General features: G+C 41.2%; 1 protein-coding gene across 8 annotated transcripts in view; it reads right to left on the reverse strand.

The window, feature by feature from the left end:
* Positions 1 to 22,521, reverse strand: part of BRAF (B-Raf proto-oncogene, serine/threonine kinase) — an 81,955-nt gene extending 59,434 nt beyond the window's left edge. For 5 of the 8 annotated variants that reach the window (XM_085228756.1, XM_085228761.1, XM_085228716.1 and 2 more), the window contains exons 1-2: positions 22,179 to 22,519; positions 7,360 to 7,461 (exon numbers count right to left, since the gene is read on the reverse strand). In XM_085228756.1, the coding sequence (XP_085084882.1) occupies positions 7,360 to 7,461; positions 22,179 to 22,316 (240 nt within the window). In that variant the 5' untranslated portion in view covers positions 22,317 to 22,519. Of the gene's footprint in view, positions 1 to 7,359; positions 7,462 to 11,360; positions 15,140 to 22,178 lie in introns of those variants that run through there. The other 3 variants (XM_085228707.1, XM_085228725.1, XM_085228740.1) reach the window with 2 other exon arrangements.
* Between the last annotated feature and the right edge of the window lie 5,436 nt (positions 22,522 to 27,957).

The raw sequence follows: 27,957 nt of genomic DNA on the forward strand, positions 1-27,957 counted from the left end.
CAACCCTGAGGCTGATTTCTAACATCACTAGTTTCTGAAATACAAATTTATTTAGTTACTTTGTATTTTATCTACAACAGAAAAAAAAAATTACGCAGAACATCCTCATAATTTGGGATGGCATTTCAGAAGTAAAGGTGCTATGCAGGCATTCCATCCAGGCACAAAATTCTGAGTTCATCTTTGCTGTTGTGCTTGTTGCTGCCATTGGGATTCTGTTGGTTCACTCCAAAAAACAAAGTGTCTTTAATCATGTATATTATCCACAACAAACATGTTTGTGCACTGTATCACTAGAAGGCTCCCAATTTGCAGTATTTCTTTAAGTTATAGAAAAGATACATTCTAAAAGCTGAATACTAGATTTAAATTGATGCATCTTTTAAATTTACAAGCAACTCTACAGTTATCTGAACTAAAAGGAAAAGTTGATTTTAATTACATTGCGTATCAGAATATATGCAAATCATGAGAGAATATTTCAGAAACTTTAAATAAAACGTAGACAGGTCTGGTAATCTGCCAAGTTCAGCTGAAGCATAAGAAATTCCTATACACAATGTACATATGTGCTATAGGATAACAACTGCTTGCTCACAAGCAGCAGAGCTGAAAAAAATAGAAGTTACTACTTAAATGTTGCAACATATTGATAGAATTAGTACTGACTTCAGAACTCAACAGAATTCATATTATGATACACAGCTGTGCCAAGATTATATAGGCAAGGGATTTCCTCAGAAACATGAGTATTTTTACATTACTTATTATTCATATTGTGTTTGAAATTTGCTTTCACAGACTGCAACCAGGCTATACATTCCATTTAAAACATTTAAGAAAAGTAAAAATAACAAGTCAAATATTTTAAAAAAAAAAATGTACCTAGGACAAAGCCAGGCAGCAAACCATGTTTTCTCCTTCTTCCTGCCCACATCATTAGAAATTTAGTCTAAATTCAAGCACAACAAGTGGTTTTATCATTTTCTCTCTCTTCCTCAATCATTTTTTAGGTAGTGTCCATACATTTTAAGGATCTTAGAAGTCAAAATGACAGTTTCCAGGCTTCTGGAAACTAAGATCGTATTTCTATTTAAAAGATGTCCAGCCTTTTAGATTGTTGATCAAATGCATATGTCACTGAAGTTAAATAAGAGCTGAAGATAGACAGCAACGTAGATCAGGATTTCTGTATTAGTAAGATGCCTAAATCTGTTCTTAGACTAACTTTAGACACTCCAGTTTGAGTCTAACATATTTGACCAACTTGTGCTAGAAGCCTGGTGAAAGTTCATGTGAATCTCTCCATGGAGCCACTAAGTTTCCTAGCATTAGTATTTTCTTTGAATACCACAAGCAGTTTGAATCAATCAGAGTCATCGTTATGATCCATTTCAGACTGTGTCTGTCCGCTGATGCATAAAACACAGTTTAGATCAGCAATCTTCTTTAATAAATTTATAGTAATACAGCAACAAGGAATGAAATACCCTCTCAAAATTCAACAGCTGAATTCTCAAAAATGGCAGCAGCAAGGCCTCTGGATCAAATTTACTTTCCCTGGAGTATTAGACATAAACTAGAAAAACCACAGCAGTTAGAGATAAGCACCTCTCTAGTACCATCATTCTCATTTTCAATTGCTTCTAATAGCAAGGCTAAGAAAGAAGAAAATTCCTGTAACACTAAAAAGCTGACTGAGCTTTGAACCCTATTTTATACCACTGTCATTGCACCTATGCATTTGTACACTGCTTTCTCTTGCACAGCGCCTGAATGCCAGAAGGTCAGGCGGCTTGCTCTTGCACTGAGCGCTGAAGGAAAGTACAGGCACAATACGCGACCTCATTTTGTGAACAGCTGTTTCCATTTTAATGGGCCACTACTGCTAAATTAAGTTCTCAGAGAAATTTGTCACAGGTGATGTTGAAATATAATAAGATAAGAAAGACATGACATTTTGGAATTTTAAATAAGGCCTCTCGAACCATAATTGAGAGTCTGGAACAATCCTGTTTGTTAACTTTTCCTTCCCTCTGTGTGGGAACTGTTGAGGCACGGCCTGAACCACCGATTGATCACCTGGGGAAAGGACCAGGTCAGCCCAGGGAGCACAGGTGAAGGTAATTCACCTCTGAGACAGGAAGGGGTGGAGCCTGGCTGCACCTCTCCTACATCTCATTTAAGGGCTGACTGCCACTGGGAAAGGATCTCTTTCTGGAGATCCCTCCTTGGTGAAGCTTTCCCCTGTGAACCTAGAACCTTCTGATATGGGTGAGCAATTTTCTTTCCTTCCTTTATAGCACCTTTCTATAGCACTAGTCCTTCTGTCCTCACACCCTTGTTATAATGCCTTTCTCACTGCATTGGTCTATCCAATTACTATACCTGCCTTTATAAATTAAAGCCAATTGCTTTTGGCCACTTTGGATCTATGTATGTTGTTTCAGTTTACAAACAGTTTTTACTTTCATATAGCATTAGGAATATCCAGATCTTTATTTTTTTTTTTCCTAACTCGTGTTGCCCTTTTCATCCCTATTTTGTTGATAAGGATGAAAAAGGCTTATTTGATGGCCGTTACAGAAGAATGTGAAACCCCACAGTTCTAAAATGTTTGCAACTGCAACCCAGGACTTCCCAGTGTTATAGTATTCGAGTTCTTTGCAGTAAAGATTTCCTCTATTTACAGTGCTTCGATAGATCTTTAGGAAAAGGGTTTTTCCACAGTGAATCACAAACTATATTTTGGGAAACATCATCTCAAGGACAGATATAACACAGTGAGAAAGTATGTGGGAAGATAAAAATCATTGATGTTTTCAGCTGCTGCAATACAGAGTACTTCCAAAAATGTGGTAGAATCTATGAAAGAGCCCCTACAGCCTCTCTTCTAGAAGAAAAGTGTTATTAACGCTATTTCTACCCATACTGAGTCAAGCAGTTACTTCAAATGTTTGACAGTGATTTCCAGGGGTCTGTAAGATCTGAGAAGCATCTCACACAGGGGAAGGCGTTAAGAGCTATGATTACCTAAGAAAGGATTTTATCTACATTCCAGAAGCCATACTTAGCTTTTAATACAGCCAGTGCTTAATCCATTAATTATTTCTTCCATCCAGAACAAGCAGAAATGTTTTTCTTGTACTCAGACTAGAAAGCCTTGATAAGATGCCCAAAGCTATTACTAATTACAGCCATTAGAAGAAAATTGTATGGTTAATGAGGAGCATTCTTTTCTATCATCTGTCCACTTAGTTCCCAACCCCTGTATCACATTGGTTTTGCTCTCCTTCCCCAGCTCCTTCTTTCCAGTGCTGAGAGAAGGGAGACAAGTTAGGTGCTACCCTAGAGCTTCAGGCTATTTCTTCCACTCCAGGCAGCTGGACACAGAGTAATGCACACAGGTTTGAAGGCCCTACTCCAGGTGCTCAAAGAGTCCCTTTTTTTCCTTAACTCCATCAGTAAGGAGTGACAGATCAAAGCAGGGTGATTCTGAGTATGCCTCTTGCAGGTGTAATTAAATATATGCCGAACTCAACATAGTGTCAATTACTTCCAGTATTTCAGGTAATCCATTCTCCTTTCATAGTCAATTGACAAACCCTGAAGTGATGGCTGCAACAATAGCTGTCAGTTTTAAAATCTTCTTATGTAAAACTCAAAAAATCCTGTCACACTTCTTGTGCATCTCCTCGCTTGCTCAGACAAGCACAGAATTAAAATCTCATTAGCACCTATTTTCTTGAGCAACTCTAAAACACAAATTCATCTTTATTTTTAAAGAAGGTGTAGATCTTATATTCAATGCAAAACAATTTACTTAAATTCTTTGTATGTTTTCAGAATGTTTTTATTCTTCAGCTTTCCTTCTTCAGCTTTTCTATGGCCACTTTCTACCCCTTTTATTTCTTTTAACTGAAATGCTCTTTGGTAACCAGACTCAATTACAACTTTACTTGACAGGTCTATAGAGGCAGTACTGCTACAGGCCAGGAGCCGTTATACCAGGTGCTTTAAGTCCTGTAAAGTTCAGCAGGTGCTAAGAGGCATAAGAAACAAAAGATAAGCCATAGGAGCACTCAAAAGAACTGAATGAATCCTATGGAACTGATCAGAAAATATCAGCTATCAGACCTTCAGTAGCTATCAAGAAGCCATGGTTTTGGAGAAAGCAATACAATAACAAACATCTAGTTCACAACACCACGGGCAACGTGGGTGAAAGAAATGTTCAGTTGCAGGTTCTTATCTAGCAATTAGCTTTGGATAATTCCATCTTTGTCTAAGAAAAACAGACAACATTTTTACTGATAGCCCCACCAGAGATGATCAACAGGCACAGCCCACAAAGTCCTTAAGGGCTGCTCACATTTTATGAAGAACTGAGATGATCCAAGCAGTAGGAGGAAACATAACTGACATCATCAACATGACAAATTATACAAATACATTTTGGTGAAAGCAAGTAAATATTCTGTTGAACAGAAAAAAAGAGACTTCAGCAAAACAATAAGTAACAAGTCAGAAAAGGCTGTACAGAGTTTAAGTTACAGTGCCTTCCTGTTGAAGCGTACACTTGAGTATATGCTTGGACAGTGACAAGTCCAAGGTGTGAAGCTCTGGGGGAAGGTGGAAGTCACGCACAGAAGTCAGTGGTGATGCCCAGGTATGGAAACTGAGCAAAAAGCCCAACAGCACCCAGCAGTTCTGTGCACAGGTAGTCTGCTATTTCTAATGGATGTCAGAAGGATAAGTTAGCAATTGAACTGCTTAAGCTACCCACGTGTGTTCTGCGTAATTTCCTGTTCTTTTTATGCATATAAAAACTACTGTATTTTCTTAGTTCTGCAATTTCTGGAAGGAAACATGTTCTTAACTGCTTTATCAAACTACATTCACAGCTTTTTACATACAACTTCATCCTTCCATCCTGCAGCCAGGATTGGTCTGGTTATGAGTGCAGAAAGTTGAACTATTAGCTCTAGTAGTAGCAGACTACACTCAGATAAATGGCTGCAAAGCAAATTCTGAAAAAAGCAATAGTCTTTGTTCTTGGTCAAGCCTAAAACAGTCAAAAAGACTGGAAAGGCACAGAAAGGACACACCAGATAAGTAACCATTGCTCAGCTGAAATGAATTGTCAAAAAAAAAAAAACAACCACCCAGTAATCTTGTTTGTCTGCATCACATTACCTCATAATGTATTTCTTTTCCTTCCCTCACACTTGAGTTCTACTCCAGGAAATCTATGCACTATACAAATGACTAGTTTGCACGTTCAAAGCTATTCATTTCCATCAATCTGAAGCTAGTTTTATCCAAATTCATGATCATCCATACCTCTACATTCCTCTCTCTCTCACCTCTAGGCTCACAGCTGTAAACGATTTCCCTTAACTTCAACCACATATCTGGGACTCATGGGACTTCACCATAATCACATTCAGTATACAACTGGTTGGCAAATTCAGCAAAACCAGAACATTTTCCTCTTAGATTGTTTCAAAATATCTTAAGTACTGCAAATATCTGAATAAAGGAAGCAGAGGAGCCATAGAACAAAGAGTTGGGGAAAAACCAAGGCTTTTCATTTCAATGGTGGTAGGCTCTTTTTCATAGGACTGGCTGTTTCATGGGATAAAATAACTGAAGAAGTACCAGCATTATTTGTCATGAGACTCACTTCATGATCCAGCACAACTCACTGTGGCAAGGAAATACCATGGCCTGTTCTGCAAGGTTTGTATACCCCACTGATGAACCTGAACTGTGTAGCTTTGTCTCAGCTACACAAGCAACTATTGAATTCAAAAACCTACTTTAAGCTTGATGATTTGCTATCGTGAAACATTTCAGACTTAGACTCTACATTTTCTGGGTAAAGACTTACTACTGTAAATGTCCTCTATCATATCAATGAGCTATGGAACAATCTAAAGGCTTCCAGCAGAGGGATCTCAGTTTTTATTTCTTTACAAGAAAAAGAGAATGACTGTAAACAAATTAATCTTTTCAATACCTGAAATCCAGACTTAGTAGATATGAGACTCACTATTACTCCAGTTTGATCTATTATCAAATAAAACCAATATATGCACAGCAATATTGAATCTAAAGATATGGAATGAATAGGTTCATGTGAAAACAAGCATATTTACATACCACGGGGTGGTTAAAATAGCTCTTAACACTCACTCAATACTTCCATTTCACATCAAATAAAGGGAGTACAGAGGGTCTAACTTGACCTTAACTTTCAAGGACATTTTGTCAACATTTGTACAATCATGTTACTGTCCTGCTCTCACATATTACAATAAAAGCTAGAAATATGTCAAATAATGGGATCTTTAATTACTCGGTGCCTTTGGGCAGCAATTACAATTGAAGAGACTGCAAAGTAAGTCTTCTTGACCTCCAGTTCTTTCAATACTTGAAAGAAACAAGAGGACAGGGTTTGGAGCAAGTGATACTCATTCATTTCCTAATAGATGTAACTTGTGCATACAGTCTTTAATAGGCTTTTTATGGTCCTTAATGGACTGTTTCATGTGTGTCATGAAATTCAACACAATTTAATGAATTTTGAGTAATGAAAAAAAAGATTTACTCTATAATTAGTTTATAAATTAAGTGCAGCTGAAAACTATTTCTTCCTCCATACAATTCTATAAGAAAGGTTCCTTCTACTAATAACAATTTTTGGATTCTATATAACTGTACTTCAAATGGAAAAAAAGGAAGTCAACTGCTTTAAAGGCAAAGTCCTATGCCTTCACGTGTGTACAAAAGCACAGAATCACCAACGTTGGAAAAGACGTCTAAGATCATTCAGTCCAACTGTCCTCCTGTCACTGCCCAATATTTCCCACTAACCATGTCCCTCATTATTACATCTAAATGTTTCCTGAATACCTCCTGGGACAGCAACTCCAGCACCTGACCCCTCTCTTGGAGAAGCAATTCCTAACATCCAACCTAAATGTCCCCAGTGCAATTTGAGGCCATTCCCTCTAGTCCTGTTGCTAGTTACATGTATGACTTGTAATAACAGAACATGCATGTCAGTACCACACAAGCACACGTAATTTTTCCCCCTCGCACCAAAAAGGATGCCTTACAATTCAGTCACACAAGCATAACTGCTAGAACACGGTACTGATCTTCCCTTATTGATAAATACCAGAAATCCCACACAGTTCCCCTCTACTTCAACAGAAAGAGAGTTAGGTTTCTAGAAGATGAGGAGAATGTACTCTCACTACATTTATACTTACATTTAACATAGGATGCTTTATATAAAGATGTAGATATCACACCAGTAATCTAACTGCATTCATCTGCGCACAAACTTACCTCTAAATATATTGATGGTGGGTTATGTTCTCCTCCAAACTTGTCTAACAGCGCTTCTATATGTTCCTGCGTTAATTTAATCATCTGTTTGATATTCCATACCTAAAATAGAAAATTAAATATTTTAACTTCATTAAATCATAGACAGTCTACAGAATCAGCCCTAAACAAAAACAATCTATATTTCCTACATATTTAATAACAGAAGCCCATAAAAAATATTAGGATATCAGTTAGAGTGTACAATGCTATTTTGATCACCCACTGTCAGTAACATACAGCCTGCTTCCCTGATAAAATAAATTTGGTTTTAAAATTCATAAACCAAAATTCATTGAATAAATAATTTCTGATGTTTTATTTTTTGTTTATCAGAACTATATTAAGTACTTTTCTTGCAAGACTCTGTAGTACGATAGAAGTGGGGTTATAAAAGAAGAACTCCACTAAACTTTAAGTCATAAGCAATCTGCATCAATAGATTCACATAATCCAGACCTAGTGCTTTATTTCTTGATCATAAGCACTTTCTATAACGTGAATTGTACATTCCTCCACCTTGCAAGTTGTCTGTTTGTTGTTTTTTTTTTTTTTCCAATAGAATTTGGATGTGATTTGAAAGAGGTGGTTACCTCCAGTTCTCAGAGAAGACTTATGGAATTGCAGTATGAAATAACTCAGGTCTTTACATATTTTTCAATGACTTCAAAGAGTCCATTTCAGGACTTGGAGATTAGTATAGGGAAATATCACTATGAATTCTAATCCTAACACCTATAAGGGCACCAATGCAATATTCAAATTAGGTAAAACAAAAAACAAAAAACCAAAACATTACACATATTTAAGAAGCTATTTTAGCCCAAACAAATTCAGAAATTTATTAGGGGGGGGAAGAGGGAGAAGAAGAGAAGGATTTCTTCCTCACAGCTACTGCTGGTCAGAAAATTCATTAAAAAGAAAAAGTAAAAAAACATTGTCAATATTATTAGACCCAGAATAAAAAAATAAAAATAAAAATACAGTGCTTCTTCCAAAACAATTTTAAGGATTCCTACTATATCTTTTAGTTTAACTCATAACTATTTCATGAATTATAATATATATATACTCAAGACTGGGTCTGATCATACAAATTATGACAACTTACCTCTTCAAAAAGAAGATGCAAGTACGTACTAATAACAGGGTCCAACTCAAGTTGGATCAATACAAGTTTTATTAGGTAGCTTGAGGTGTTCACAAAGACACTCGAAATACAGAACTCATATGTTACCTGGGTAATTAAGGTAATGCTCAACAACACGAACTGCCTGCCAACCAACAGCCTGCTAGCAACACGAGGTCTCACCACCTGCTGGCTGATGCCCAGCAAGCCTTTAGCAGCAGCCACTCCCCAGGCCAACTCCCCATGGCTTTACAGCCTCCCGCATGATGTCACGCGGTCTGGAATAACTCCTGGCCTAATTTAGGACAGCTGAACATCAAACAAAGAGTGCGATACTCAAATACTCTGTAGGTAAATTCTCTTAAAGCAACTGTGGAAGTCAGCCTCCTTCTCAACTTAGAATCAGTGTATCATGTTGAAGCTAGGATTGCTAACCAGCAGCAAACAGCAGAATTTTTGCATTTTGCTGATGTTTTTTTCCTAAGATGGCAAGAGGTAGGCACATGCTTGGTGAAGAGAACGAGCTAGCATTAGTTCCCCATTTCAATTAACATGTTCAATATAAGAGTTTTTGATGTTTGGTTACTGCATATATGTTAACATGCCGTTAACCTCGTGGTGTATACAGAAAATTTATGGCAAACTAAGAAAAAACATCTCAGGATTACTTTCAGAAAACAGGTTCATTGCTATTTTATGCAACTTTTCTTATTCACTCCGGCAACTCTACCCACAGAAGTCATCCTCAACATTTACTATACCTTAATATCAATAACTTACTACACTTAATGTCTGGTAATGAGAGGGAGAGAAGATGCTTCACCTGGCAGATGAGTTTTCAAATACCTTTTTTGAAGACTGAAAATCAACTTCCTTGCTCATAGGCTATTTTCTACTTTGTGTGAAATGATCAGAATGTTCCCCCACACAGAGAAGCTACTGAATACAAAAATAATTGTAACAAAGCCACAATAAAATGCACATAGGAAGTGTGTTACTTAAGAGAAGTCAGCAAGAAAGTCCAACAGCCTCAAACAGAGGGCAGAAGTTTTCCTGTTAAATTATTACCAGGACAAGAGCAAAAAATTAATGACTAATGATTTTTTTCCTTCTTTTTTTTTTTTTTTTTTTTTTTTTTTTTTTTTTTTTTAATTTCCTGCCAGCTACTGGACTGCACCATCTGAAGAAGCTGAAGTTTAAGACATATATTGCTCAGAGTGGCTGGAAATGGTGCCCTGAATTACCTATTGTATTACCTACCTGAGCACTGAAGTAAGAGCCTTTCACAAGTGAATCCTGCAGGGAAACTTAGCATGGATTTCTATTATCTTAGAAAGGAAACTCACAGTTAGGAGTACACTGAAATTTATCAAAGTCAGCCGCAGCGCTGAATCATTACTTGCTGCTCACAGGAATGGAAAACCTATCTTAAGTGCCTTATACATCAACACTCTTTTGACAAGCTGAAAATCTCTCACAAGTCTCGTTCTGACCAGCATACACTAGCTGTAACCAGGTATGCATAAGAGCATGGGACATAGCAAATTTCCAAGCTTCACAACTTCCCTGCACGTGGTAACTAGTACTACTTACATAAAGCTACCTTCTGGCATCCTGTATCAGCGAATATATTTATATACTGTTATTTGCATCCAGAGCATCCGTCATCTAGGTAGCTAATTCTCCTTGAGACTCAACACCCATGCATGCATACTGCATTCTGTTATGCAGGACCTACAACAACTCCAATTTAATTAAATGAACTTAAACCTTTCTCTGACTGGAGTTCAGCCCTGTGCAAGTTACCTGCTGTGACACCAAGATGTCTGCTTCTGCACACAGCACCCCAAACTTCCTCCTCACAGGAATTAAGCCACTAAAGGCTGTGCTTGCACAGCCAGCACTCTCCTTTCCTCCTCGCAAACTTGCTTGCTCAGATATCCTGCCCCAACTCAATCTGCATCATGCACAGTCAGAGACAAGAGACTTTCACATACCATGTCCCCAGCATATATATCACACAGATGTGGAGTTTTACCATGAGCAAGAGAAAAATAACATCTACTCTTTCTCAATGGCCAGCAGATTTCTGCTGTTTTCTTCTAGTTCGAGAGAAGGCATAAAATGCAGATAAAGGGATTACTGTAGGAAAATTACTGCCCAGTATCTTGCAGAAATACAAAACCTGATGCCAGCCTAAGAGAGAGTTGCTAGAAACACTGATGTATTCTGAAGTAGATCTGCAGTGCACCCAGTATTGTCCATGTACAAGTCCAGCCACAATCCATGGGAAGCAGCATGGCTTTTTTTTCAGACACACTGTTTCATTACAGTTACACACACACACACACACACACACACACAAAAAAGTCCTTTACATCTAGGATAACCTGATTTTTTTTTTTTTTTTTAAAGCCTCTGTCTTTTTTGGTAGCATTAGGTTAAGGTTATTCTCTATCATGAGATGAGATTTGATTCTCCTTTTAGTGCTGCTGACAGAAAGAAGCTGACAGAGGCTGACAGGGATACAGACAGATAGAAGACTGGAGATATTCCAGACACTCTGGAATACATCAGCTTGTATCTGCCCATTGTGGATAACCGTGCATTAATTTCACAAATAAGCACTCTCTTGCAATGTAATGAAAAGATGACAACCTATTTCAAGCCAGAGGCAAGTCAGATACAGCAGGAGCCCAAATCCATTCTATTCAGCAAATGCGACAGCTCTGCAATGTGAAAGACTATAAGCCATAAAGTTATTTTTGCATTCTTTGCTGCTTGTCACAATATGCACTGCCCGAGAAAGCACAAAGTGAAATGTCTTCTCTACCTTTTGCATCTGATATCAGAACTCAAATCTTGCAGCACATCCCAACTCTATCCTCCATATTCGGTAGAAGACACCTGGAATTTTGAATATATTCCATAAACAACAAAAAAAAGTCATTCTTTGCACAGAAACGGTATGTCCTGCACTTGGATTATCACAGTTAGCAATGTTGGATACTACTTTCATGGGACAAAGCAGCTATTGAAGAATTTGATTTCAAAATGGCTTTACAATGAGGACAGAATTCATTAACACCTATCCAGTACTGTTCTAATCAGCCCCTTCAGGCTTCTTTCTCACAGAATCCACGCAATTGTTTAGCCTGCTGGGCTAGTGCTCACTTTGTCAGAAACTGCTTTAGAAAGCTGTCATGTCTGAAGTCATTCTTAGCTGGACTTCACCAGCTTGAAAATGAAGGGTTGGAGTGTATGACAGGCAAGGGGGCACAGCAATGGGACTAACTCAGAACCCCACCTTAGGGTGTGCACGACAAGAGAACTTGCATTTTCCCAGACAATGAAAAACCACTGCTGCCCCTTTCTCACATTTTGGTATCTTCTCCTGAGATCTTTTCTCCACTCATCAACCCAGAGCAGTGCCAGCACTCTCCCTTCCTCTTACGAAGCCCACTTTCCATGTTCTGCACTCATACACCGGAATGTAACGTGCACATAGAGTAGGCAAGATAATCTTCCCTCTGGTTCTAGCTTTTCTCCATCTCTCAAGAGAAGCTTCTCTTAACTCACACACTCTGCTCAGTTTTGCATTTTTCTTGCTCTGACGGCTCCTTATGCTTATCATATTTTCTGTGGTGTAGCAAAAAAAAATAATCTTCTAGAACAAGCATGATGAAAAACATGAGCAGAGGAAAAAATTCACTGAATCAAAACCATCTTGCGATGAGATTCACATAGGATTTTATAGAAGTGACAAATGCTAACACAGAGACTGCCTTTTCTAGTTTATCTTACCGAATTCAGTACTCACATTTGCAAATTATTTCACTGTAACTCCTATGAAACGTCTGAGAAATCAACTTTGACGGTATATTTTAATTGTCAGTTAGCTAGATAGTTCAGAATGAGTCTGTTGCAATTTACACTCACAGGACAGTAAACAAGTTACAGACATTAATATCTACAGACGTTACTGTAGCCAAGGGAAAAGGTCTCTTTTTCCACAAAAGTGGAAAAATATCCAACTGTGTTTATTACAGCACTATGTCTGTAAACAAACCCCCAACAACTCCCTCCCTGCTCCAAAAAAACCCAGAAAACATCTGACCACATTAATGCTCATGTATCAGTCTCACCATTAGCGAGGAGTTAACAGAAGAAACAATCAACATTAGAACTGCTGAGTAACTGTTCCACCTTGTAACGCTGTAACACAATGGTAAGCACAGCAATGACTGCGCAGTAGTAAAGTCCTAGGTCTAAGTGAGGATATGCTCAAACACGGCAGCGGTGGACACGGAAGTTAAGGAAAGAATCTGCTTACCCTTAGAACACCTGAGGTACACAGAGATCTCCAGCAAGATCCCCTTGCCTCCACTGCCAACCCTTACCTGAGGTCTCTGAAGGGATGGATCCCGGCTCCACCCCTTCAGTTCACTCAGGTGCACTGCATGTCCCTGAGCTCCAAGGGTTGGCCCTGACTTCCCACCAGGTGCTCAATCACTGCTTCAGGCCCTGACTCAGCATTTCCACTACACACCTGTAAGACAAACACACTCACTAAAGACTTTCTTTCCTTACCAGGAAACTTTTATCATATCAAATGCTGGTATAATAAACATTTAGTTTTTACTTAATATTCTGACATCTCTTATTTATTTGCAATCCAGGCATTCCATGTCTCTTCCTTAGTTTAATTCTAAAGGCAAATGGCATCGCTTACCACTGAGCTCTACTTTTAAAGCAGAACAAGCAGCCTTTCAATCTGTCAGGCCCTTCCCTTTCAGGTTGCCTCCTCTTAAACAAAAAGAATTCAGAGTTCAAGATGCCTGAACCATCTCAGTACGCTAAATGAGGAAAACAACTCTTCTCTGCATCGAGGTAAGTTTTCTGCCACTCGAGCGTGCTGAAATAGCTTGGCAGAGGACCTTGTGACTGCTACAGCTGCTGCAGAGTTACCTTCTCTCTCTGCACCCACAGGTCAGTGGATGGAGCTAGCAGGAAGCAGCAGCCTTCCTGTTCAGCTCCAGCTCGCAGCCAGTCCCCCCCTTCTACATCACAGTCTTTGCTGCTCGCTGCTAAGTAGCGTTTGCCTCCAAGCACTGCAAAAAGGAAAGTCAACATGTTTTCTACCACAGCAGAACACAGGAGTGTGAAAAACAAGAGGTGTTTGTAGCCGACATTTAAACTGTTAACTGTCAATTTTGGGTGTCTTTCATCAAACTTAATCTCTTATTCCACATTCCTGCAGACTTCGGTGCTGCAATTACTATTAGTTGTATTCATTCCCCTTGGTATTTTTGTGGTAGTCATGAGGATCACTCAGATCGAGTTGTAGCACAATTCACTGTATTTACACTTACGAATTTTATAACTTCTCCCAAGACTGTCAAAGGCTTAAAATTAAAAAGGGGGCACAGGGAACAATTATATATATCTATTAATGGCTCTGGGCAGCCTGGTCTGCTGGTTGGCAACCCTGCACGTAGCAGGGAGGGTTGAAACTAAATGATCATTGTGGTCCTTTTCAACCCAGGCCATTCTATGATTCTAATCTGGATTTTTAAGATTCTAATTTAAGAAAGCAATTTTGTTCTAGAAAGGTAACTACCACAGACTCGCAACAAATGAGAATCCCATACAGCGGTGAACTTAAACTATTGTGCATCCACCAGACTATTGCTCCACATATGTTAGCACTGAAGACAAGTCATATTTGTGATGGAAAGCAAGCAGCCAACAACCAGCTAATTACAATAATTGGATCTAAGAAGCAAATGCTAGCCAAGCAGGGCTCTTACACAGGCTGGGTCACATTAATTAAACTGGCAAAACATAGTCTCTCCTGAACTACAGAACCTATTCTGCTCTCTCCTTGCCAGAGCACACAATTCATTAGACTGCCTACAAAAGATAAACAGCACCTATTCAAAAGTTCATGTTATCAATCCACAAAAATCATCTGCTATACTCTTTACAATATTCAACCATTAAACTGTTACTACATGGTGCACGTGCTTTCTACTAGCTGGCTAGAGAACGTAAAAGACAGTTGAAATTGTCAGTTGAAACTAGAGTATATTTGTGTTAAGTGTGGCTGTGATCCAATAAGGGAGCTGAGGCATCGTGTTTTTATCTTAAACAGATATCAAAATTATAAAACAAAACAAAAACAACACAAAACAGGTGTAAGTAATTTGCCCGTAGTCTTGGAAAACAGTCACAAATAGAAACTGCCATAGAAACCACATTTTCCTGGATGGCATTTAATGTTCAGCTCAGCAGCCCAGACTGCCTACTAACTCCAACAGCACCATGAAAAATGAAATAACTTCCAAGATAGGATTGGCTCCGTGCCATTCATTGTACAAAGTGTTTGGAAGGTTTTAAAAACAAACAAATAAGCAAGATAGAACACACGTGGTGACGGAATAGTGGTAAAGAAAGGTCTGCTTCAGAATAATAGGAAAAAATGCAGAAAGATTTTCATTTCATTCAGTCAGACTTTAGCTGGTTACACCAGTGAACTACTTATCACATAAAACCTGCTGCAAGATCTATAACCTGTGACTGCTCAATCTAGAGACTGAGACAAGTTATATCAATTTCTAACTAGCAGCAAAAGCTTAAGATCAGTCACAATTATTTATTATCACTAACAAATAGTATTCTAGTCAAATTATGAGAATACTGAAAGAAATTATTTCTGAAAACTACTTCAGATGATGCTAAAGACTCCAATTGAAATCCACATTACATAAAAAACTGTAGAGAAGGTTTGACCTATTAAGACTTAATGAGTAAATTTACAATACCAGTTCAAAGGCTGAGGCCACAAGCACACAGATCTTCCAGATACCTACCTACAACTACCAACTTATTCAAGTCAGTCACGTTTTATTTCATGTTGATTTTACAGTGCTTTTCAAGCATTATTAGTAAGTAACTTGCGCTAAAGAGGGAAGGAAACTAGGCATTCTACATCTACCCTCAAAAATAATCCTGTTATCCAAAATAAAGTGGTCCAAAAATGTCGACTAAACACAACGTAACTGCACTTGAGAAGTATTTCCAACTTTGCAGCAGGTTTACCAGCAGCTTTACTACTGGCTATGCTGTCTGAGGCACCTCACTACACAACAATGAGGATATTACTGCTGATATCCCCCTTCTTTCAGAAAGAAAAAACCATCTTAGTAACCTCATTATGCAGCAGAGTTTTAATCAGTAAGTAATATTGTTCACTAACAAACTTGCCTGCAAGATTTTCAAGTAAGCTGGTAACTCTCACACAGAAATTCTATCTCCCTTTCATAGCATATGTTGTGCAAGAATAGTGGGACAGTATCTCTCTTTGATATGAAACTTAGGAGAACAAACACTTCCTTCAGTGCCCAAAGACACTCATATGATCTCAACTACAGTCCTGATAGCGTGGATAATTCACTGTCACCAAGCACTATACCTGCATGGTACAAGAAGCTCCATTTTGAAGGAAGCACAAGTTCTGTATTCTGACCCTTCCTGTTCATACGGGTCGGAGTTCCTAAGGCAGGCTGACAGCTGGCAGCACTGATCCTTGACAACTCCTGCCTGCACAGGCAGCACCTTTGGACAACGGAGGTGGGTTAAAATCAGACCAGGCCATCACATTTTTCCCTTTTGCCAGGGGCCACAATTATGTAATGTCATCAGAAAGAACTGAAAAAGTCACTGCTGCCTAAATATAATTATAATATAAATACACACACACACACACACACACACACTAAATGAGGTAACAAGCCCAATACTTGCAGCAAGGAGTTTAAACAGGAAAAAAAGGCATGCAATTCTGCATCAAGCAGCCTCGTATAACTTCAGTACTGGTCACAGGAGAGGAAATCAGTTGCATAAATACAGATTTCATCATTTTGGAAAGATGCTGTGTGCAGGAGGATAGATGAGGATTGCACTGTAAGCCCCAAAAGCTCAAGAGCAACTGAAAGAAAGAGACATGTTGATTGTACACATACTGCTATATTCTGTACTAGCTGTGATAAAGTAGCTGTGTACGCACACAGAGATGTGTGAACAGATAAAAATTATGAAAACCATCAAGGACATCAGAAAACAAAATCGTGTAGCCAGAACTTTGCAGGGAAAGTATGCCTACTACACAAGAAGTCCATGGAGGACCTTCACATAGTTGGCACACTGGGAAAACTATGGCACATCAATACATTTCTATGAACTGTACACCCAGAAGCAACCCAGAGAAATCAAGTAAGATTGTTACAACTGAGCAACAGGAAAATTAAGACCTCAAAGATTTAAGGTGTCAGGTAGAGAGTTCTCATTCATATACAGAACAAAAACCAAACCTGAAGGGCGCTCTGTGGTAATTTCCCGGGACAAAGATGGCCTTAAAAAACAAGGTGGGGAGGAGCAAGAATCAAGCCCACCACACTAGCACTCTTCTACCAAACCACATACTTTTTGTCACCTCCTTTGTAAGGGGCTTGGAGCTCACCAGATGCCTTGCCGAGCTCATTAATCTTACGGAAAACAAACCTAGCAAAAGCGATGCTTATTTTCTTCAGCATTAGTGGATCGATTTCAGAAGGCTGTACGTGGCGCTCACGCGGCACAGCACGGATCTGGCTGAGCGCATGGGAGGAGGCACACAAAATGGCCACGCGTGCCCCTCTCGGTGGCAGGGCACTGCCTGATGTACCACAGCCGCTGGGAGCAGCGTTAGTCATCCAGGAGTACCGTTCTGACAGGGCATTTCTACTGTACCGTTGCTCTTCAAAAGCAGGTTGTTCAGATTGAAACGTGCTACATAAAAATTGAAAAAGTGTCTCTGAGAAAAACCTGTAGCTTCTACGTAAGGCTGGACTTGAACTATCCATTTCATACTGTGAAACTCCCTTTTATCTCTTTTGCAAGTACATACAAAATCGTATTCCGTCCTAAGCAAAATTCACCTTCAAATCTTTCATGCAACTTTTCTATCGACGCAATAATTAATAAAACTGAATTATAAGCTTGCTAAAAAATAACAAAGCAAAGCAGAATAGGGGAGCTCTCTCATCTGGCCAACTGCATGCAACAAAAGAACTGACTTTCCTGGCTACAACAAGCATCAAGAAAGATATTATTAGAACAGCATTAAAAATGAGACACTTTCCAGTTTAACAACTACTACAAGTAGAAAAAGCCTAAGAGCTCAGGTACTAACACACACTCACAAAAATACTCACAGCCACACACTTTGTATCCAACTAAATTGTGGATATCCACACAGGCAGAAAGCAATCCCTGAGACACCAAAGCTTTTCTAAATATACTCATCTAATAAGCAAGTTCTATGTAATCAAACAAACTACCGCAGGACAGAGCTGTTAATCCCATTGCCTTCTGGGGGGAAAAAACCCATCATCAGCAGAAATCTTTTTAACATCCCCACTAAACTCAAGTATTTCAAGGTTACATTCTAGCATTCAATCTGCCCTGCCAAGAGTGAACCATAAAAGTCTACAGAAGAAGACTTTTATCTTCTAAGAAGAGGTTATCAGAATCACTGCCTTTCCTACATCTGGATCAACTATTCTCCATCACTCCTGAAATACATTTGCCTGCGCAGGTGACAGAAGCTACTAATGGCACTTGTATAAGTTAGCTAAGAAAGTCTATTTTCATGCTTCTGTCCCCAGCCGTAAAGAAAACAGTGTGTTAGTAACTCAAAATGATCTCCTCTGTCACCATTTAAACACACTACTTCTGGCAGTAACAACCACGAGTCTGGAGAACAAACTATTTGCAGTCCTTTTTGCATCAAATTTGACAATTCCCATTCCTTTAAAAAAACAAAAACAATCCTCTGTTTTTCAGTCTTTCCCCAAAGATCCGATCTGCTAGACCTCGCATCTCCCTTGGTACCCTCCTCTAGGCTCTCCTCAGCTACACCATCTACTCAAAGCTCCAGCCCAACGTCAGACAGCACACTGAGCTAAGGACTTGCTTCCGCTGTGCAAAAAACCACCGCACTTATCTTCTGAGATATATTCCTGCACAACATTGGCTGGAGATGAAGCATCTGGTAGCCAAAGTTTAACCTGTTCTCACAATTAAATAGAATGCCATTCACCTACCATAAAGTTACATCTGTCACTGAACACAAAAGCAACAAAACACAACTGAGATCGAACCGAAAACATATTCTCAAAACTATGAAAGCAACGAGAGAAAAAGAAGATGGACTTTTCTTAGTGTACCAACAGGATTGCTTCATGAGAGCCCACCAGTTATTTCATTTCAGATTAGAGGTATCTTCTCATGCTAAATTTTCTTTTTCCTCTTAAATCTGTTTTGTCAGATTAAGGTTTCTGCATACATAACTAATATTTATGCCGGATCAACACCAGCACTGCCACCTAGAAAGCCATCGGTTGCCCAACAGCTCAGAGCCTCACTTCACAACTTTCAGTCATTTTTGTCTTCAAAAAGCACTTCAGGGCACAAAGCTCCGAGTACAGAAAATCCCATTTAAATTATTTAATAGCGGTGTAAATAATTTCTAGCAACAAGAACAGAACCTTTTCTCCCAGCTGTCACGCACACTACTGTATCAACAACCCTACAACACTCTAAAAGCTTTCCATCCAAACAATCTCTTGTCCTGAGAATCACAGGGTAAAAGCCAGGCTGCACACCCTGGGTGCCAGTGCTCCCCCCAGGCAGAGAATGGTGAGCAGAAGAGGACACTTTCCCCCAATTCACTTTCCCCTGTTCTTATCAAATCCTTATGCCCTGCAAAGGACTTATTTCCTAAACATACTGTTCTTACATCTGCGTGTGAAACTATTCTTCCTAAACTTGGATTCAATATAGAAAAAATGCCTTTGCAGTTACTACACTCTTACGTAACAGCTTCATTATCTGAAGAATTTTAGTATCAGCAGTTATGCTGCAAGGGCAGCTCCTGAAGCACTAGATTCATTATTCGATTCAAAACTGGCCACGAGCTGAATGATATGCCATAAACTGGTTTGTCAGAACTCCAAGCCTTGAACTCGTTAGCAATACTGATGCAGTCTTAACCAACATTCGTTTATGATCTTGACAGAGAACACCTCCTTTACCATAGGATTTCAGCTGACACGTTCGTGTTTTCCTGCTGTAAGGTCTATCAAAGATCCTCCTTGTCCGCCCTCCTCTTTCACCTACAAACAGCACAGAATGGAAGGTTTTCCTCCTGGAAATCAGGACTGCGTTTCCTTAAAGACTGCAGAGGGAACTATGGAACTAAAACCCTTCTAGGTGCCTCCTCTAAATACGTGAAGTTGTGCTCCTTGACGCGCTTTCACAGCAAGGTTACTTTTAAAGCCTAGATTTACATTCTCTTGAAGGGAAACAGAACACCAAAACACACACTTACATGAGTCAGATACAAGTACTTCAGAATTTTCTGACTTATGTCACCTTGCATCTGTATTATGGTTACGCTGACTTGTTTTTGTATTAAGAATAGTTTTCACTTCAACTTGATCAGCAATTATTTGCTCTTAAGCTTTATTAAAACTGGTTTTAGATGGCGTAATATATATACTGCAAACAAAAGGTAATTACCTACGACTTGAGGAAGAGCTAGCTAACTGACGAACAAAACCACATCAAAAAATAAAAACTCTAGCACCTGAGCTCTGCCTCAGACCTGTGTGCTTCATTATTTCCAATGTATAGAAAGCAAAAACTTGAAAAAAAATACATTAACACCACCACACACTCCTTAACTGTGCTTTTATGCACCCATATACTTGAGAGGTACTGAGCCCTTAGCTGGCACGTGTGAGAGGCAGCGGGCTGCTTCATTTTCTTTTTCATACAGAGATGTAACATACAAAAGAGAAAAACAAAAAACAAAACAAAAAACAAACCAACAAAAAAAAACAAACCTCGCTGCGTAATTTTGCATTTGGAGTGAAATCTAATGTCCCACAGAAGCAGTTTTGAAGTTCAAGTGACATCTCTTCTGGTATGAAAAATAGATTTGAATAATTCCTTTATCATGCCACTGTTTTCCTCTCTTCTCTCCCACGCACCGCAGTTTATTTACCCCGCTCAGCTGTATTACCACAACTGAATCCAGGGCCACAAAATAAATCAGTTACTCTAACGATTCCGCTGATATTTACATTATTTTTTATGGTGGAAATAACACAGCAATTCACTTCCACATAGAGCTGCACCAGCACGATCAGGGCAATAAAAGCCAGCGAGATGCTTTATAAACTCATTTTGCTGCCAAAAGAAAGCATTTGTTAAAGTCCAGTCTTTGGGTATTTAGCTTTCTCAGTCAGCAAAGAGTTTCTCCTTACTCAGGAAAGTTAAGAGAGGACTCACATTACACAAAGCATTTAATCATCTTGCTGTTGAGGTGCAAAATATGAGCACAGTGCTGAGCTTTGCCTTCCTTCAGCAAGGTGAGCAGGTAGCTCCTTAAGATGGGCAAGTCTTACCTCTCAACAGCATCAACAGCGGAAGCCTCCTTCCCTTTTCTCCTCCCTAGCCACCTACTCAGCATGAGCTCTAGTGCTTGCCAAACTTCTCAACTCATTAATTCCACGCCATTCCACAACGCTATTAATAAAGAAAAGGCATTATTATCCAGTGAGCTGGAGCCAAATAGGACCTCTTGGTGAGCCGAGGCCCAAGGCCTACTCACCTCTCCAAGCGGAGGTAGGGGCAGAGAACAGCCTGTCCCAGGGCAGCAGTACTGCTCAGGGCTCAGAGAGCTGTACGGATCACACAAACCCGCTCAGAAAGGCTGAGCTGAAATGGCCTTCAGCGACCAAAGCCCCGAACGAGGAGGCAGAGTCTCCGGCAGCTGTATTTACCTCTAAAACAGACTTGATGTACGATATGTGGCAAATAGCTGAGACTTCGGTGCCTACAGCATTCAGAACTGCAGAACAGCCAGCACTGCCACTGCACATCGTAGCCCACCTCCCAAAAACGCTTCAGAACTGCCAGCACCTCAAGCTTTAACCCCCGCGGAACAGGCAGCGCTGCTCCGTGCGGGGTTGGGAAGCGAAGCGAGGTGCCCCGCAGCACAGGAAGCCCGTCACAGGGCCGCAGATGGGGGCCCACCGCCCCCAGCGCCCACACGGCCGCTGTCCGTTGGCGTTTCTTAACGCTCCCCGTGCACAAATCGCGACGCAAGCCAACAACAAACCCCACCGAACCCTATTTTTTCAAGCGCTTCAAAATCGCCCGGGCCAAGCGACTACAAAATAGCTCCACAAACGCCATCCCGTCGGTAACTCGCGGTGTGACAGCACGGGGAGCGGTGCCCCCGCCGCCCTTCTCCGAACCGGCCGGCCTGTCGGCCGGGCGATGCCCCCGCCGAGGGCCGGGGAAGCCCCATCCCGCCACCCCCGCTCCGACAGCCAGCTCCAGCCCGAGCGCTCGGAGCGGGACGGCGGCGCGGAGCCTCTCCGCCCCGCGACCGCCGCGCTCTGCCCGCCAGCGGAGAGGAGGGGGAGGGCCGGGGCCTCCCCCGAGCGGGGATCCCCTCCGCCGCCGTACGGGCCGCGGCCGCCGGGTCCGGCGAGGAGGGAGGGGGCGGGGACCCGCGGCAGCCGCCGCTCGGCCTTACCTCCTCCGGGATGGCCGGGTCGCCGCTGCCGCTCCCGGCGTAGCAGGCGCCCAGCACGGGCGGCGGCGGCTCGGGCTCCGCGTCCCCGTTGAAGAGCGAGGCCCCCTCGGCGCTGCCGCCGCTGCTCAGCGCCGCCATCTTGGATCGAAGCGCTGGGGCGAGGGAGGGGGAGGGGGGAGCCGCGTCCCCGCCGCCGGGACGCCCCCAGCCGCGACCCGTAGTGGGAGGGGGAGGGGGGCGAGCGCAGATCCCGGCCGGCTCCCGGCGGCCCGCGCCACCGCACGTCACGCCCGGCTCGTGACGTCACCCAGAATCGCCGCCGCGCTCGCCGCGCCTGCGCCGCGGCGTCACCGGGAAACACCCTGACGTCACGGCGCGACCGCCCGTCGCCCTGGGAACTCGGACGTGGGCTCGCGGCCCGTCCCCCCGCCCCAACGCCGCAGCAGCGCCCCCTAGCGGCGGGTACCGCCGTCGGTATCCCCGGCGCTTCCTTCAGCTGAGGCGATGTTACTGCGGCTTCGAGAGAGATCTCTGTGTACAAAGCAACAGTTGCGCCGGTACACCCGCTGCTGGATGAAAAGTCACATTTTCGCCCAACAAAGTCGTGCCTACCGTTGTTAAAGTGAAAATAATTGTTTCTGAAATACGGCAGTATTTGGGTCTTGACCTGCCGCCACCTCACGCTTTATCTACCGTGCGTTAACTGAGGGAGGGTCTGGCTGCGAGGCCGTGGTCTGCGAGTGCCCTGAGCCGCTCCTGTTCTCTGCTGCCAGCGATAGAGGAGCAGGGATGGCAGGTGGTGTGCGGGGAGATGCCACTGCCTGCAGCCCAGCAGCCGGCTGAGGAGCCGGGGCCGGCAGGCAGTGCTGTGCCCAGCAGCTGCTCCCGAAGTGGCGGTGGGAGTGCAAGGACCCTTCCCCAAAAATGGCAGTGCTCTGAAGTAGAAAACGATCCCCCATATCTTATTATTGTGTGCCACAGCCATCGAATGCTGCTTCTGAAACTCCACCAGGCGTTTCAAGTCGCTCTCTTGGTGAAAATGTCTTTATGATAATACCAGACCAACGGGTTACAAGACAGGAGGACAGTCTCAAAGCTTGTAAAGGCTGTTGTATCACAAGCCGATACAGTTTGTGGCAGTCAATTACTGCTCTAACTTGGAACACACAAGTGCAAACACCCTTATCTTTGTTTTGCTTCGGCTGTGAACATTTAACCATACAACCACGGAGGATAATAATCTTGATGATAGATGTGAGGTTTATATTTCACCTTTTGCACGGGGGCCACCAGTGTGTTAAAGCATTTACAATTGAATTTAATAATGGCAGTAGTGCAGACTGGTCAATAAATGCAGCGTTCTTGTAATGTGTGGACACAGCAGAAACACCATGGAGCCTACGATACTCAAGGTCTTGAAGAGGAGGCATGAATTTAATGGTGGGTCTTTCCTACACAGAGCTACCCAATACTGAACACATCCTGAACTCAAATGAGAAATAAAATAATCCAGTTAACACTTAATAAAGGAGCCTAGGATTTCTTACGACACATGGCCAGCCATGCAGTCACCAAAAAGGCTGCACAAATCTTTAAGAACCAAATGTATGACCTTAGCAGCTCACCAAGTTGAGAAGTTTCTCTCAGGTACACACATTACTGAGCAGGGTAATTATCAGCACTTCTTGCTATCAGATGAGAGTTAGCAATGGCAGTGAAAAGCATGCACAGACTCAGGAAAATAACACGTGCTGAGATCACATTTCCTCGGGACAAGTGCCTCTTTTTCATGGAAAAAAGGCAAAGGCAATATGAAGTGGCTCTCAAAGTACACATCTTGCTAATGTTATTGGAAAAGCTAACAGACTAATCAGGCTTAACCAACAAATGAAGTGCTGTTGTTTCAGTGAAATTTATACTGAGGAATAATTTAGGCTTGATGTGCATGACAGTCATATCCCTTGGTTTACTCTTCAAAAACAGTTCATGTCCAGGGGAGCATAACTAGCAGTACGATTCATAGGCTACTATCAACCTGTACCTTGCAGTACCTTTACCTGTGATTTTAGGAATCTTGCATCCCTTCATTCTTGAGCTTCTGATTTATTTATTTTTCTCTCAGAAGATTTGCTTTCATATAAAACACATTTGCTAAACTTTGTTGTTACATTTGATGTTCTAAACCCTGGTATTGAAAGTTGATTTCCAAAACTAGGACCAGGGCAAAGAGTTACTATCAAAATTTCTATTTTTTCTATGCTTTCCTTTGTTTGGTGGAACCCATACCTGATGGTAAATAGAATTTCTTACACTTTTACATGACGGAACCTTTGATCTCTATGCTTAATCCACCGTGAAGGAGGAAAAATCATTTTGAATTGTGACTATCTCTTGTTGATAGGAAGTCCTATCTGATGAGAACTGATACCATCTAAATGTTTTACCTGGACTAGTTTTTGTTGCCTACATAGATCCAAATCAAACTCATTATAGATCTAAAAAGCTATTTGCTATCTAATTCACAGGCCACTAGGGCACTGTCTAGTTGACTTTTACAATGCAGCGTAGCCTGTTTATCTAGTGTTGCAACAAGTGATTCTTACTTGCAAATGCAAAACCTGCCACCTCCCATCAATTCTGTAGTTATGCATCGATGTTTAATCATCTTCAGAATTATTTGGTTCAGATCAGAAAAAAAAAAGGGCTGTTCAAAGACTGTTCAGCTGCCTTGCCCTCCAGAACATCCTTCTGATCTAATCAACACCTGAACCTCCAGAAAAGAATGTTTCAGTGAGTCAGTGAAAAATCAGATCGTTATCTGACAGCAGCCATCTCCTTGGGAGCATTTGAACACATCATTATCCTTTCCCCCGAGAACACATTACATTTAGTGAGATGCCCCAAAAGAAGAATAACCAAAAGGGTTATTAGATGAAACTTTGTCCTGATCTTATTTGTCATTTACTTTTCATGGAGGACAGTATGTCAAAAACAGACAAAACAACAGCAACAACAAAGAAAAAAAGAAAAAAAAAATAGAGATGTTGATGGAAGACAGATACTAATGACAGCAGTCATGTTCCCTGTAACCTGGGCCAGGAAATTTCAAACAGAACATTCATTGCCCACAGTTCTGTTGTTACCTCATTACTGTTGAGAGCAACATATACTTAATGAACAAGAATGTTGAAAAGATTTACTGAGGAAAGAACCTCGATTTTTGTTCATGGGTGCCGTTAGCACCGATTTAAACATATTTTGCTACTGCTATATTTTAATATATTTTGTGCATCTTTTGGTATTTCAAGAGAATTCTGTCTGATTGCTCCAAGATTAGGCAACTGAGAATGCACAGCTGATGTTTTTACTATTTCTGGACAGACAGTATGTATTTTTCCCTTTAGTAGCCTCTTGCAAGCTTTTAGTTTGGGACATTTCCCATTCCACAGCCCCGCTGAACCTCAAGCTTTCATATCTTCAGTGAAAAATCAGATTATATTCAGATGGTGATTTAAATTTGGCAGCTGAACAATTTCATTGGTGTCTTTTTTTGGTTCTTTGCCTTTGAATGAAATACATTAGCAGAAATGATGAGTGGAAATGGAGGAAAAAAAGGTAGGGAGGAGCAGAGGAAAATACCAATCCACAAGGTTCTTAACTCAGTCTGCATCCTACTATTAAAAGCAATGTTGATATAGCAAACTTTCTTTCGTGTAGAAATAAAATATTTGGCTTTTTTTTTTTTTTTGTAATTATATTGGACATATTTACATAGTTTTCATTTGACTCTAGCATATTTTCTTATGGAGTCATTACACTTTGCTTTGAAGCAAGTGTGTGAGAGGGCCTGGGGCATGGGACAGGTGGGAGGACTGGGGCAATGGAATGACTTTGCATGCAGGTCTTTTTCATATCCTGCTCAGCATTGCAAGAGCAAAATGACAGCCTGCTTCCTTCCTTGTCTTAGCGCCGACATTAGGGTCCAGAATTGTATGTACCTCAGTGTTCTGCCTTTCTCTCTGCTGGCCTCCTGCCCTCGCTTGCATACAGGCATGAGGAGCTGAGAAAACGACACATTTTGTTGAACAGCAGCATAACTACTGATGGGTGCAGCAGAGGAGGAATCATCACAGGAGAAGAGGAGCCCTGTAATCACTGCTACGAGAACAGAAGTAGCAGTCACTGAAAATGGAGACGGAGGGATGGGACAAAAGATCGAATGGAGGGAGAATGAAGATGAAATAGACACTGGAGGAGATGCTGCCCTCCTAGGAAACACGGGAATAGGGAACGCTGATTTTCCTGCCTGACATAATTTACTGAAGGACCAAATCTGAAGTTTGAGAGAATTAGTCAAGACCATCCCGTTAGCTTTGAATCTCTTACCATTTCTTCAGTGTATTCAGCTCATTCAGATATCTGATTTCTGAGCCCTTTGTGTTGGACAGTGATAAGCTGATCAGCTTTAAAGACTAAATAGACTTAGATTCCTAGCGTTATTATTCCAGTGTGAACAATCACATTTCATAACCTAAAACCATCCCATTTAGACACAAAAGAAGCTAATGTGATTGAGTGAGTTCCAAGAGAAGGAAGAAAAGACTCCCATGTCAAGCAAGTTATTTTGCTGTTCAGAAAATGACTATTCAATCATGTTCCAGCCTTAAGATAATGCCCAGGCAGCTGAGTACTTCCAGCCTGAATAGCTGCTGTAATTTGATTCTGCAATGCCTTGCAGACAAGTTGGTAACTCTACATCTTTTATCTAATAACAGGTTAGTTAGCACATGCACCTGCTCACTCAGTTTATTCTTTTGGTGTCTAGCATCTTCCCTGAGATGAAAAAAAGGCCATTAGGATTTGTACAAGCCCAGAGTAAGGAAACTTTGAGAGTCTGAAAAGGCAGAATCAATTATTTGAACCAAATATAGAGAGCAGAGCTTTGCTGGGGAACAGTGAAAATATGTTGACCTACCAATAGGAATTTCTGTAATACTGCCATCAGAGATACTGGGAACGTGGTTTTTACAGCAAGCTCTCCTAGCTCAGCTGGAAAGGGAGAACTTCTCTGTGGCTGCTGTGTGGTTGTTAAAGCAGCAGTTTGGATACTGCCTTTACTATTTCTGGGGGAGGAGAGGGAGCATTTCTCTTCCAGTTCACCATTTCTTCTGGATGGCTCACTGATCCTCTCTCCACATCGTGTTTTATAATCAGAATCTTCTAGAGTAACAAGTTGTTGCATAAAAACGGCAAACCAAGTAGACTCTTCCATCTATCAGAGAGTAAATATAGATTTTTACTAGGGAAAAAAACAACAGCAACAAAAAAAAACACCACAAATCAATGCTAATGTGAAGTTTTCTTCCTCCTTTCTTCCTTCTTTCCTTTCTATTTTTAACAGTTTAATTGCTGAACTCATCCCAGTTGTTGCACCTTGCTTGCCCACCTTGGTGCTACAGATTTAAAGAAGCAATACACACACCCTTCAAAGGCAGATTTTTCAGGGAAATTTCACTGTCTTTAACAAGCTCTAAATTTCAGAGCGTGAATGGGAAGCACAGTGAGGGAGGAGCCACATTGCATCAGCAGGTTGTTTCTTCTGCAGAATCTCTCCGTGTTCCCCATAGAATACCAGCAGAAATCCAGAGTTCAGGACATGTTTGTGCCACAGCACGCCACCACAAGTTGAGATTTCCTCAACACATTGCAAGCCCTTTGCTAGAAAGGTGAAACAACTTAGCATTGTTCTATCTTTGCTGTTCCCAATCCTGGCTTCATG

Source organism: Meleagris gallopavo, chromosome 1, assembly GCF_905368555.1.
Source record: "Meleagris gallopavo chromosome 1, MGAL_WU_HG_1.1, whole genome shotgun sequence".
Taxonomy (NCBI): domain Eukaryota; kingdom Metazoa; phylum Chordata; class Aves; order Galliformes; family Phasianidae; genus Meleagris; species Meleagris gallopavo.